The 14,223-nt window shown below is 47.5% G+C and overlaps 1 protein-coding gene across 2 annotated transcripts in view; it reads left to right on the top strand.

Annotated features, from left to right (window-relative positions):
• Positions 1-14,223, top strand: part of FAM120C (family with sequence similarity 120 member C) — a 901,961-nt gene that overhangs the window by 614,450 nt on the left and 273,288 nt on the right. For both annotated transcript variants that reach the window (XM_085629861.1, XM_085629860.1), the window contains exon 12: positions 1,627-1,836. In XM_085629861.1, coding sequence (XP_085485987.1) covers positions 1,627-1,836 — 210 coding nt within the window. The remainder of the gene's footprint in view (positions 1-1,626; positions 1,837-14,223) is intronic.

The following is a 14,223-nucleotide window of genomic DNA, read 5'->3' on the forward strand; positions in this document are numbered from 1 at the left end:
AAGATGATCAGAAAAATCCTCCCATTACTCCCCAGCGTCTCCAGGAAACCTCTGGCCCAAACATTGATTATTTCTAAGTTAGACTGTTGAAAGGTTTTGTTTCGTGACCTGCCCAACTACCTTCTTTCCAAGTTGAAGCTCATTTAAAATACCTTTTCCTGGGCTCAGTAGGAACGTAAGTGTTACCCCTCTCCCCGGCCTCCACTGTCCTCCCTTATGCAAATGGTGTCTGTTTAAGCCACTCTGCTTCTTTCATGAGGCTGTACATCTCCGGCCCCCTGACAGTTAAATGGCCTCTCTTTCCTCTCTTGTTACAGTCTTCTCTCCAGCACCTTCACATTTCCGAACTCTGGAAGGCTTGACTAGGCAGCCACTCCTTCTCGGTGGTCGCCATCCAAGCTGGAAGGCTCTTGCGTCGGCCATCCTGGCTGAAAGCATCTTCTGCCATTCCGCAAGGTCTTCAAAATCTACCATTGCTGTGCATACTTCCGTTGCCTTAGTTCCCTCAGCAATAGGACACCCCTTGTTGGGCTATCTAGGTGCTTTACAAAATCTAATCTAGATCCAGTCTGGCACTCGGGGATATTCTAAAGTGGAGGAATCTGCAGTTAGATCACGGTTCGACCAGAAACTGCTGAATGAAAGTAAGCAACTTGTACTTCTTTAATTTACTTTCTGCCCAAGCAAATTGCTCATTGTCCACATACCCCCTTTCTAGAGTCTGATCCTTTTTTGTTTTTGTTTCCTAACTCTGCCCCTGTGACCTTAGTCTTTGTGGAGTTGTAAGTAAAACAGATTGGGCGTCACCAGTGGCTGTGATGCCTTTCCTGGATCTGCAGTGTCACTTTTGGTAAAACACAACCAGGGTTCAGCTTCAACTGAATCACACACTATGAAACCGAGCACTTTGACTGGCTAGGCTGGCCGGAAGTGCGGAATATTGATGGAATGCAACTAAAGATGCTTTAAAAAAAATCATGTTATGGCTCGCTCTTATATGGATCAAACAAATATAATTGTATTATGAACTTTTGGACTGCTCTAAATTGTTGAAACTAAACTGGTAAGAAATTAAGTGCTTCCTCTTTAATCGAGTTTTAAGGTCCAAAAGCTCTGACTGTCATAAGACGTTTACAAATTTACCACATCCAATCTGGCACCTGGGATAAAGGATCTTACAATGTGCAGGAGCTGCAATACATATAAAAAAATAAACGTTTTATTACAAAATGGAAAATACTTTTATTCATGGAAATATTTGTAAAAATAAGTATTTCAGAGGCTCAGCCTTGCAGCGGGAGATTTTTCTGAAGGTTATGAGTCAGGAGTTAGTTCCCCTTGCTGGTAAACTGTTGTTACTAATAAGTAACCTTTCTGTTTATCACTTAACAGCCAACTTCAGCTATGCACATACTCAAAAACAGGAGGAAAGTTAAGAGGATGGTGCTTTTAATTTGTCAGGTTAAGGTTTAATTGGCTATCTGCAGGTTGAGAAAATTGTCTAAAGATGTAGAACTTAAAAAACCAGATACTGACCATTGTAAACATCTCTCACAGACAGGATTGAGAATCACTTAATACCAGATTGCGGTCACTCAGTTTTCCTATTTGTTGTTTTCTTTACAGATTGAGAGGTTGGATGTCCGTGGTATTCAACTTGCTGCCCTTTTCATGAGTGGGGTGGACACAGCCCTTTTTGCCAACGACGCCTGTGGACAGCCGGTTCCGTGGGAGCACTGCTGTCCCTGGATCTATTTCGATGGAAAGCTTTTCCAGAGCAAGCTCATTCGGGCAGGGCGAGAGCGAGCACCCTTGATCGATCTCTGTGATGGACAGGTATAATGTGGAACAGTCTTTGTTGTCAATGTTTATTTTTGCCTTTTGAAAACCATTCTCCATGCCAGCAGAGAGCACTTAAGTAACATTTATGTTCGAGGTATGTGTGGCTGTAGATGCACATGTTTTGCATAGTCCTGCCGACTTGTTTTGGGTCCGGATGTGTGCAAGCTGTTTTTCTTCCAAGAAGTCTTTAGTGTCACAAGGTAAAGTGACTCTTCCTCTTGGCGATGATGCGCATGGACGTTGACATCATTGTAAGATGGTTTTATTTCACACCGTCTGGTTCGGATGTGTGTGCCTATGCTGCTCTTTTCGGTTTGCTCCCTACCTTCCCCTTCGTCAGTGTTTTCGATTGTGTTTCCAATTCTCACGCATCGAGGTATACATATTTCAGCGAGTCATATTGCTTCTACCACAGCGCCCACAGGGCTTCGCCGTTCGGGGCCTTCAGCCTCCATCGCGTTTTCTAAGAATGACTTGCTGGTAATGGAACGGGCGCCATTCTGTTACTGTCCTCACTCCCAATCTAAGTACCTCCTGATCGACTTACACTAGGTCTGCAATCTTTGCCTGTCGCAAAGCTGATTGCGAAGGCTTCTGCCCCAAATAAACCCTTTGAAACCATTGCACACATAGACTCGAGATGTCGTTGTGGAGCATAGAGAACACTCCACACATTTGCTGTCATGACCACGTCAGGCAGGAAGAATAACCTCAGTCGCCGGTTGAGGAGGAAGAGGCATTCTCGGTCGAGGGCAGTTCCAGATCCGAACTTGATATGGACCTGGAGATGGAGGATGTAACACCTGCTCAGCAGTCTGGGGGTATGGTAACCTATGCCCCTCAACACTGTTTCGATCAGCTCAAAAGACAGTCAGCTCTGCTGGAACATCATACAGGGGCCCTCGGTCCACCACTGCCATCTGGCCATGGTCGGCACCGAGCAACCGTTTCAGACACCTCGTATCGGTATCGGCTCCGGAAAAACATCCACTGCTGAAACCTTCGGCATCGGGCACTTCAGTCTCGTAGCGTCAGCCGGTACCTACCTGATCCTCAGTGCGGAGCCGAATACCACATTCTACGTCTATCACTTTGACACTGAGCGGAACTTAGATGACAAAACCTGTGTCGGTCCCAAAACCTTATAGCCGACACCGAAGTCTGATTCTGAAAGGCCATTGTAGCCAATCCTCCGCAGACTCCAAGAACAACTAGATGCTAGAAAGAAACAGATTCAAATCCAGCCTCGTACCGGCTGTATCCTTGCCAGCTGGCAATGATTTCTCCACCACCCAAAAGGCAGATGTCTTTCTAGGAGGCTCTGAATGTACCAGCTCTTGTGAAACACATCAAAAAGGCAGACAAGGCCACCAGTCCTTTACCTCTTGCACCACCATCACCGCCTCCTCCACCATCTGACCCCTCTTCACGACATTCTACAGGGGACCCACTGAATATTTCCCCTCCGTGATCTCCACATTCTGATACAGCTGGGCATGGTGGGGGACAAGACACTTTTGGTACACCACCGCATATTAACCCCTGGGATACTTTTGATATCGATCCACCAGGGGACACAGACCCAGATCTCTATCCCGCCTGACCTTCCCATCCTGATGACTCAACATCTTATCAGGAGCTTTTACGGAGAGCTACTTCTTTCCATCAAGTGGAACTCCATAAATAACCCTTAGAAGAAGGTTTCCTCTTTGAGACCCTTTCCTCCACTCACTGGGATACACAATATCTCCCAATGCTAAAAGTCATGTTAAAGCATACGTATGACATCTTTAAAGACCATATTATGGCTAGGGTTACTACACCCAGAGTGGACAAGAAGTATAAGGCCTCCCCATCTGATCCCATTTACATCCGGGGCCAACTTCTACCAGACTCTGGTCATCACCACTGCTTGCCAGCGAACAAACTCGCAAGCCAGCGGAGATACCCTGCCGCATGATAAAGAAAGCAAACCTATAGATGTGGTGGGGAAAAGGGTTGCAGTACAATCTGCCAATCATTGGCATATTGCAACTCTATGGGCCTTCTTGCTCGATATGATCGTGGTCACTGGGACGAGATGGAGGACCTTCTCCAATACCTCCCAGATGAGCACAAGAAACGGCGCCAAGAACTAATCGCTGAAGGCAAGCTTATATGAAACACCTCCATTCGGTGTGCCTTGGACTCGGGTGACACTGCAGCTAGGGGTATTAATACTAGCATCCTACTACAAAGGCATGCATGGCGCCGCATTTCTGTTTTCAAGCCAAAAGTTCTATAGAATGTGCTCAGAATGCCATTCGAGAAAAAATATCTGGTTGGTCCTCAGCTGCACCAAACAGATAGAATTTTTTTTAAAAAGACACTGAGACGGCAAAAGCAATGGGGGGTCTCCAAAAACCTGCCCCTGTAGCTTTTTTAGCCACCCCAACATTTTGTGGAGGTTGCAAAGCAACCTCTTCTGACACCTCCACCTTGTACGAGCTCAGTAAGGGTTAACATACCTCTCCTCAGGGTTATTTACGAGGGTCCTATAGAAGTGACAATTCCAGAGGTAAATGCAAGGGTGCTTCTACACGCGAAACACCCAACACCAAACAGTGACTTCACTCTCCTACCTCCCTACCACATAACTCTGATTGGAGGTCGCTTTCCTACCCACATGGCAAACCGTTACATCAGACCAGTGGATGTTGGATATTATCCAACATTGCTATTATCTAAAATCATTACCATACATCCCAACACACAGGCTATCACTGGAACATCAAGCACTGCTCAAACAGGAAGTCCAAGCCCTGCTCCACAAATAAGCCATAGAGCCTGTCCCTATGCATCACCAGGGTTCAGGAATGTACTCTCTATACTTGCTAATACCCAAAAAGGACAGCTCTTTACTGCCAATTCTAGACCTAGGGCCCTAAACAAATAGATTCTGTCAGAGTACTTCCACATGGTAAACCTACAAGATGTGATCCCACTTCAACAAGGTGACTTTATGGCTTCACTAGACCTAAAGGACGCCTATTTTCACATATCAATACACCCAGCACATCGCAGATATCTCAGGTTTGTGGTGGCTTCAAACATTATCAGTTCTAAGTGCTCACTTTAGGGGTGACTACTGCACCTCGGGTATTCTCCAAGTGCCTTGTGGTGGTAGCAGTACAGCTACGCAGACAAAAGTCCAACTATTTCCATATCTGGGCGATTGGCTTATCAAAGCCAACACTCACCAGCAGCGTGAACACCACACCTGGTTCACAATAGATCTGCTCCCTTGCTTAGGTTTCTCCATCAATTTCACCAAGTCTCACCTTCAACCTGTACAGGTTCGACTTTATTTAGGGACTGTTCTAAGCACACAACTAGGCCTAGCCTATCACTATACTGCAAGAATCCTTTCCAAGTGTTAATACCCCAATTTCAACCTAATCACCAACTCAGTCATGCATCTCTTGGGTATGATGGCCTCCTGCTTTGCCATAGTACCTCATGCACTACTGCACATGTGACAGTTGCAGGAATGCTTAGCTCAAAAGTGGTCCCAAACACAGGGGCATTGGGACTCATAACTCTGCAATGGTGGAACACCAACACGCTATTTCAGGGGCGGCCTTTTCTTAACCCTGTTCTGCACATCACTGTCACAACGGACGCAACACTCACGGGACGGGATGCACACTTGTAGGATCTCACAGTACAGGGTCTTTCGGAGACCAAGTGCCTGGGTCTCCACATCAATTACTTTGGAGATTCAAGCTGTCACCCAGCATTGAAAGCGCTCCTACCTCACCTGATCGGCAAGGTTGCCCTAGTCCGGATGGACAATATGACAGCCATGTATTACCTACAGAAACAAGGTGAGGACATGTGTAGGAAGCTGACTCTGTATATACTATACCAAAGTAAGGTATAGTGTGCACAGAGTCCAGCGGATCCTCAGAGGCTTCACAGAGGCTAAAGTAAATAATAGCTTACTCTCTTCTGTGGTAGTGTGGGAAAGCAGTTAGGCTTATCAGAGGGCTGTGTTAAGCACGTGTTGTGCACACACAGGCAAGTAATGAATACACACACTCAATGACTAAATCCAAGACCAATGGTTTATAAAAATATTACTTTACTTTTATTACTAGAAGCAAAGGCACTTAGTTGCAGGCAAGTACAGTTTTCAAACTGGCAATAGTTTTCAATGTAGTAAATGAATACTTAGTGCAGAACTTCAGTTCAGCAAGATATATGCAGTTTAGAAATAGCAATACTTTGCAGATCAAGGAAAGCATACACTTAGTGCAATATTTCATATGAGCAATGTTATCCTATGGGAGGAAAACGAAAATGCCATTCAACAGGTAAGTACTTTACTCACAAAGCCAGTCTTCTGGGTTTTAGGTCAACACAGGACAAGGTTCAAGTGAGCACCAAGAGTGCACCACCAGCGGCACTGAGGCGGCTGGTGCAGAGGGCAAGTTTGGAGTCGATGCACAATGTTAACCAATGGAGCGGGTGCACTTTAAGCCGTATCAATTACAGGTAAGTAAAACGGAATTGGAGGTCAAGTTCCGGGGGTTAAGACAAGCACATGGGCACGAGGCAGCACCAAACCTACACCCTCAGCAGCATGGAGGCCGCTGGGTGCAGAGTGCCAACACAGCGTTGGGCGCCCAATACAAATCAATGGAGGACAACAGTTTTGAACAAAGGCTGCATGTTCGGACCAGGAAGTTGGATGAAGGAAACCAGTGGCTGGGCATGTAAGTTGGATGTTGAGGGTCACATGAGCACTGTCGATTGGGCTATCCAAGGGCGGGGGCTGCTGGTGCAGGGGTGTATTTTGAGGTTGGAAAATCCTTACCAGAGTCGGTAACAGTTAGGGGGGCCTTCATGTTGAGGCTGCAGGCATAGTCATGGAGTCCAGGAGGGGGTTTGCGATTCCGTAAGTCACAGAGGCCATTCTTGGAGTTTCTTGGTGAACAGGCTGCTGTCCTCTGGAGTTCTGGTCTTTGTTGTAGGCAGCAGTCCTTTCAGAGGCTTTTGGAGGCTGCTGGGCTACAGGGCGAGCTGTCGGTTTTCGCAGAATCTTCAAGGTTGCAGACAGGCTGGTAGGGCTGGCCCAAGTCAGTCTTCATTCCTCCTCTGCTGCACGCTCTTCTGTGTCCTCTTCCTTCGTAGGTCGTCAGGAACTAAGGATTAAGGTTCAGGGGTGTCTCTAAATACTCAATTTATGGGCATTACAGGGGCTAGAAGGTGGTAGCCAATGGGCTACTTACCTTTAGGGTGACTACACCCTTTGTATGTCCACTCCCTTTGGGGAGGGGGTCATACCCCTAATCCTATTGGCTGAAATCCTCCAAAACAATATAAAGGATTTTCAAAGGAGGGGGTCACTTCAGCTCAGGACACCTTAGAGGTGGTCTTGGCTGAGAGGGGACACACCTCTCCTGCTCACTAATTTTACCGCGGACCTTGCAGCCTAATGTGGGGCTTGGTCAAGGGCCAGGCATCTCCACTAGCTGGAAAGGCCCTGGCTAGCATATGAAAGGGCCAGAAGCCTTTGAGGCTCATCGCCCTTAAGTGCTGTTCCTTTTGGGGGGTAGGTGTGAAGCACCTCTACCCAGAGCAGACTTTGTTTCTGACCCACGAGAGCACAAGGCTCCCATCTGAAGGGGTCAGAAACATTCCTGGACATGGCAGGCTGGTGCAGACCAGTCAGGCACACACAGTGGGGAAGTTGGTAGGTTTTCAGAAGGCACATCTGAGATGCCCTCTGAGTGCATTTATTAATGAATCCAACTCTGGCATCAGCGTGGGCTCATTCATCTGAGATGTTTGGCCATCATGGAGTTGTGGAACTCGTATTGACAAGCTCCCAGTCCATGCACTCAGCATGGCTTCACTATGCACTCATTATGCCTAAGATACTTAAGGGGCATATCTGCTCATACAGATATACCATCACAAGAGGTATAGTGCACCCTGCCTTAGGGCTGTAAGGCCTGCTGTAGGGGTGACTTACCTATGCATCTTGCATTGCTGGGAGACCTGACACACAGGGATGTGTGACAGATCGACTCTAAACTTTAGCTGCACCAGAACACGCAGGCGGAAGTGTGCATGTGTTTGGTGAGGGGTCTCTTAGGGTGGCTGTACGAAGCTGGCTCTGTATATATTATACCAAAGTACGGTATAGTATGCACAGAGTCCAGTGGATCCCCAGAGGTATAGCAGAGTCTAAATTAGACAAGTACTAACAGCTCTCTTTGTGGTAGTGGGGGCAAGCAGTTAGGTTTATCAAGAGGGTGTGTTAAGCATTTATTGTATTCACTCAATCAAGGCTGATGACACACACCCAGAGACAGAATCCAGACTAATTAGGTAAGTATAAAAAGGTATACTTATGTGCGAGGCATATGAGCTGCAGATTAACGTTGAAGGAATATGCTACTTACCTGTATGCATCTGTTCTTGGCATGTAGAGCTGCAGATCTACACACTATGCATAGATCGCCATCTGGTATTGGGCCCGGATGTTTGCACTTGTTTTTGTCCTGGAAAGTCTTTGGAAGTCACGAGGTAGGTGACTCCTCCTTAGGATCATAGTGCGCATGGGCATCGGCTCCACCCTCAGATTGTTTTTTTACGCCATCGGGCTCGGATGTGTTTCTCGCGCTCCAGTTCAGAACCGATTTCAGTTTCGATGCGCAATCCTTCACCCTTTCGACGGTATTGTCTCGATCGCGAACCCTAATCGGCGCGCATCTCTACAAGTCTTCGATTCCGGTCGTCGAAGAAGGCCTTTGGGCCGACCTGAGCCTTGGCACCTGGCTCATGGAAAGTGTAGAAGTGGACCTCAGCTAGGCCTACCAGTGCAAGGGGTTCGCCCTTCTCTGCACAGAGTCCTCAGACCAATAGGAAGAAGTTGGCACAGAAACTGGAATAGAAAATACAAAGTTTAATAAACCTCATGAGGTGGAACTACATTCACACAGCACACTTCGGTATTGAATGAAGTAGCACACCAAACAGAAGGAGCATGGTCCTTTTATACCCACACAGGGGCTTGAAAGAGGGCGGTACAAGTACAGCAGAAGATTTTATGTACATATAAGGTCATATAGAAATGCACAGTCGACAAGTAGGAGGAGCTAACAGTTTGCCAATGCTAGTAAGCACATCCTGACAGTTACATACTACTAACAGCTGCAAGGACAGTTGAAAACTCACTGGGCATGTGCAAAGGTGGAAGATGCTAAATATAGTTCGTTTCTAGGCAGATTACAAGAGCAGTCAACACTGAGGGAGGACAAAGCACATGGTGAGCACATGGCAAACAAAATGGCTGTCAGAAATACAAAATGGATTCCGCAAAATGGACAAGATAGCCTCTAAATACAAGATGGATTCCGCTAATGCTAAGCCGCAGATACCCACAGAACCTGGCATTTAGCCGAGACCGGAGAATCTTCGGGTTCACAAACCCTCTTACAAAGATACCTCTTTACGCGAATACCCGCCCTGAGGAAGCCCCAGGCCTGATGGCCAATTAGGGGGCGAAACACGTGTTGGCTGTGCCATCCCTTCTTCTTTTCCAGCAGACGAATAAAAACACGAATTTCTTACCCTCATCATCTGATCTACTTGCATCAATTGGATATTTTATACTCTTGCCCAGATACACCTACAAAATCCTACTTCAAATTAGGGGGATAGGGGCCTCTCCCCCTGTTTCTGGGCCAGAACCAGTATAAGAAGGATACATGCTTATTAAATGACGAATAAGGGATGAGGATCTTTTTCCCCTCACCTACATGTTACAACAAAAGGATGCCTTTCAAAAAGTGTCCTCGATGTGGGTCGAAGTTTCCCCACACCGATCTGCATGAGGTGAGTAACCTCTGCCTCTCTCCGGAGCACGAGGCCAGAGACTGCCTAGCTTGTGCCTCTTTCCGCTCGAAAACCAAAGAAAACCATCCGGGATCGACGAGCTCGAAGAACCATGGCTCACTCGTCGAGTTCGATCCCCGACGACATCTTCCAAGAGGGCGTCGATGTGCCAGAGGAGCGGGTAGAAGGCTGCCTCATCAGCGCCTCCGAAGCCGATGACTCTGACGTCGAAGAAGTGACTCCGGCTCAACGGGTCATAAGTAGAGACGTCGACCCTGACCCACTCCCTACAACAACAAAGGCTTCGGTCACACCTTCACCTTCGGGCTCGGGTGCACACCAACACACTGCTTCCCATGCCCCGCCCTCGGGCCCGGCAAAGAAGCCTACCAAGCCTTACGGCAACTCGGGCTCGAGTCTGCCTGCCACCGGCGCCGAAGCCCAATCATCAGCACCGAAAAAGTCGCACCCATCCTCTGTGCCAACTGCTAGTTCCACCCCGAAGCCCTCGGCACCGAAGACACTTTGCAGTGACTCCCCGGCACCGAAAAAACACTCGGAGCCGACGAAGAAGCCACTCCCCAAAAGTTTGGACTCACACTCTTCGGAGCCGAAAAAAACATCGACACCGAAGAAGCACACAGAGACTGGTAAACCACACGGCTCCAAGCCCAAAACCACTCCGGAGCCGGTCCTGAAAAAGCCCTCAATACCGACAGTCTACACTGAACACCCAACCTTCTTCAGAAGAGCTTTTTCAACCAGACCCTCAACAAAAAGCTCTAACTAAAGACCCTAAAACTGGTCAATTGAGTCGGAGTTCCAGGAAAAGACCACTGGACATGCCTGCACCAGCTCCACCACCTAAAAAGAGGGACATAGCCACATCACCTCTTAGAGTCCCTTCTCCACCTCCTCTACCTCCTCCTCCACCTCCCCCACCACCTCGTTCTCCTACGCCATCCCCTACACCAGTAGACGATGAAGACACCTATGAGGACGGTGCGGACGACCTGCCACTAGAGGACCCCAGTCCACCAGCTTCCCCTGACCCCTGGGATGACTATAATACACCTGATGTCCCTAATGGCCAGCAAGAAGACATCTACACCTCTAGGCCTTCCCCACCAGAAGACACCATGGGTTTTAATCAGCTGGTACACCGAGCTGCCCAGTACCACGGGGTCGACCTACATACAGAACCGGTCGAATAGGATTTTTTAATGGACACTTTTGACACCACCCAAAGGTCCACATCCACATTACCCATGCCCAAAGGGGTTATTAAACACGCTACAGAGGTATTTAAGGACCCTGTTAGGGCTAGAGTCATCAATCCTAGAATTGAGAAAAAATACAAAGCTGCCCCTACAGACCCAGCTTACATTATGGGCCCTGTTCCATTAGATTCCATGGTGGTCTCAAATGCTAGAAAGAGGGCTAACTCGCAAACATCAGGTGATGCAGCTCCGCCCGACAAAGAGTCTAATCTCCTGGACACCTCTGGCAAAAGAACAGCGTCACAGGCAGCTAACATTTGTCGCATTGCAAACACTTAGGCCCTGTTAGCCAGATACAATAGGGCTCACTATGATGAGTTGGAGTCCCTACTACAACACCCCCCGGACAAATACAAAAATAAGGCCAACTACCTCATACAGGAGGGTGAAATTATCACCAACACTTCCATCCGGTGCGCTCTCGATGTGGCAGATACAGCATCCAGAGCAGTAAAGACAAGTGTCCTTCTCCGCAGGTACACGTGGCTACGCATTTCCGGTTTTAAACCTGAGGTGCAAAGCTCTATCCTCAACCAACCATTCGACCAACAACACATTTTTGGCCCTAATGTTGATGCATCCCTTGAAAAGATGAAAAAGGACACAGACACAGCCAATGGGAGCCTTATAATCGCTAGCTCCCAGAAGTTTTTTGTCGCTCATCCTACAAGGGCAACTCCAGGGGCTACTCGTCTGATAACCAATCCACCTCTTACAAGGCTCCCACCCAATCCACCTTCACCAGAGGTTATCAGAGAGGAGGATACAGAGGCAACAATAACAAGGGCAGAGGCAAGACTAACAACACCCGCTCTGCTTCCACCCCTGCCCAATGACTTCCTTCCGCTTCCCCCGGACCATTCCACTCTGGTCGGGGGAAGACTACAACAGTTCCTTCCTGTCTGGACCAACATCACCACAGACAGGTGGGTGCGACAAATAGTGCAATCAGGTTACTGTCTCGAACTTACCTCTACCCCCCCCAAACATTCCACCCAAACAGCATCCAATGTCAACAGAACATTTGTCACTCCTGAACTCCTGAAACAAGAGGTAATTTCCTTACTACAAAAAAGTGCAATAGAACTGGTTCCCCTGCATCAACAAAACACGGAAGTTTACTCCCTGTATTTTCTCATACCAAAGAAAGACAGCTCTCTGAGACCTTTTCTAGACCTCAGGCCACTAAACCTATACATACAATCAAACCATTTCCACATGGTCACACTTCAGCAGGTCCTCCCTCTACTTTCACAGTGCGACTTCCTGGCTACCTTAGATCGCAAGGACGCCTATTTCCATATTCCCATTCACGCAGCTCACAGAAAATATCTCAGGTTTGTAGTGGACGGGCAGCACTATCAATTCAAAGTACTCCTTTTCGGAGTCACAACAGCACCACGGGTATTCACAAAGTGCCTAGCGGTAGTCGCAGCCCATCTAAGAATACAACACATTCACGTCTTCCCATACCTCGACGACTGGCTCATAAAAGCCAGCTCGTACAACCAGTGTGTTCATCACACTCACGCGACTATCCAATTACTCCACGACATGGGGTTCACATTGAACCACACCAAGTCTCATCTGCAACCCTCTTACACGCAACAGTACCTCAGCGCCACAATACACGCCTCAAAAAAGCTAGCCTATCCCAGTCCAGCCAGGATAGCAAGCATTCTCGCTCACCTCACCAAATTTCAGCCGCATCACTCTCTTCCAGCTCGAGTGTTCATGCAGCTCATAGGAACGATGGCCTCTTGCATATTCATAGTGCCTCACGAAAGACTCCAGATGCGTCCCATACAAGAGTGCTTAGCACGCCAATGGAACCAGGCTCAAGGTCAGCTAACAGATCTGGTGTTGGTAGATGGTCGCACTCATCGCTCTCTGCAGTGGTGGAACCCTAAAAACCTTTCCAAAGGGCGACCGTTCCTAGAGCCAGTTCCTCAAATTGTCATGACAGCAGACGCATCGCTCTCCGGTTGGGGAGCACACCTATTACATCACACCATGCAGGGCAGGTGGACACCTCAACAAAAGTTATTCCACATCAATCACCTGGAATTACTGGCCATATTCCTAGCCTTAAAAGCATTCCAAAAACAAATATCAGGCAAGACTGTCCTAGTCCACACGGACAACATGACAGCCATGTACTACATACAGAAACAAGGCGGGACACACACTCTGCAGCTCTCTCAGCTAGCAGAGAACATATAGAGATGGGCTATACCTCAGAACATTTTTCTCCTAGCCCAACATGTCCCAGGAGTCAAAAACACCATAGCCGATCTGTTAAGTCGTCAAACGCAACAGATCCACGAGTGGGAACTTCATCCAGAAGTTCTTCAACCATTCTTTCAAATGTGGGGGCAACCGCAGATAGACCTCTTCGCCACCCACGAAAACGCCAAATGTCCAAGCTTCGCCGCCAGATACCCACACCCATTGGCCAAAGGCAATGCGATATGGATGAACTTAACCTCCTGACTGTATGAACGTCATTAAGGAAGCTAGACGCCCTACCACTAGAGCCTGCTACACAGCCATGTGAAAACGATTTGTGATATATTGTCATAACAATATCAATCCCCTAGATGTGTTTATCCAACACATCATAAGCTACCTACTACACCTACAAAGGTGCAACTTATACGTCTATTAGGCTACACCTTGCTGCCATAGCAGCATATCTACAAAATAGACAGCATCTATCCCTCTTTAGAGTACCTGCCATAAAAGCCTTCATGGAAGGACTCAAAAGGATAATTCCTCCCAGAGTTCCACCCTCACCTGTGTGAAATTTAAACATCGTTCTCACAAGACTAATGGGACCTCCCTTTGAACCTCTACATAAATGTGAGCTGCAATTCTTAACATGGAAGGTTGCTTTCCTAGTGGCCATAACTTCTCTAAGAAGAGTTAGTGAGCTACAGGCACTAACTATTCAGGAACCTTTCTTACAAACCTATCACAATAAGGTTGTTCTCCGAACTAATCCTAAATTCCTCCCTAAAGTCATTTCTCCCTTCCACCTCAATCTGTGGAGTTGCCCGTATTCTTCTCGCAACCACACACAGTCGCAGAAAGAGTTCTACACACTTTAGATGTTAAAAGAGCATTGCTATATTACATTGAGAGAACACAACCTTTTCGAAAGACTAAACAACTTTTTGTTTCTTTCTCACCACCACACAAAGGCAATCCCATA

This window comes from Triturus cristatus, chromosome 10, assembly GCF_964204655.1.
Source record: "Triturus cristatus chromosome 10, aTriCri1.1, whole genome shotgun sequence".
Lineage (NCBI taxonomy): Eukaryota > Metazoa > Chordata > Amphibia > Caudata > Salamandridae > Triturus > Triturus cristatus.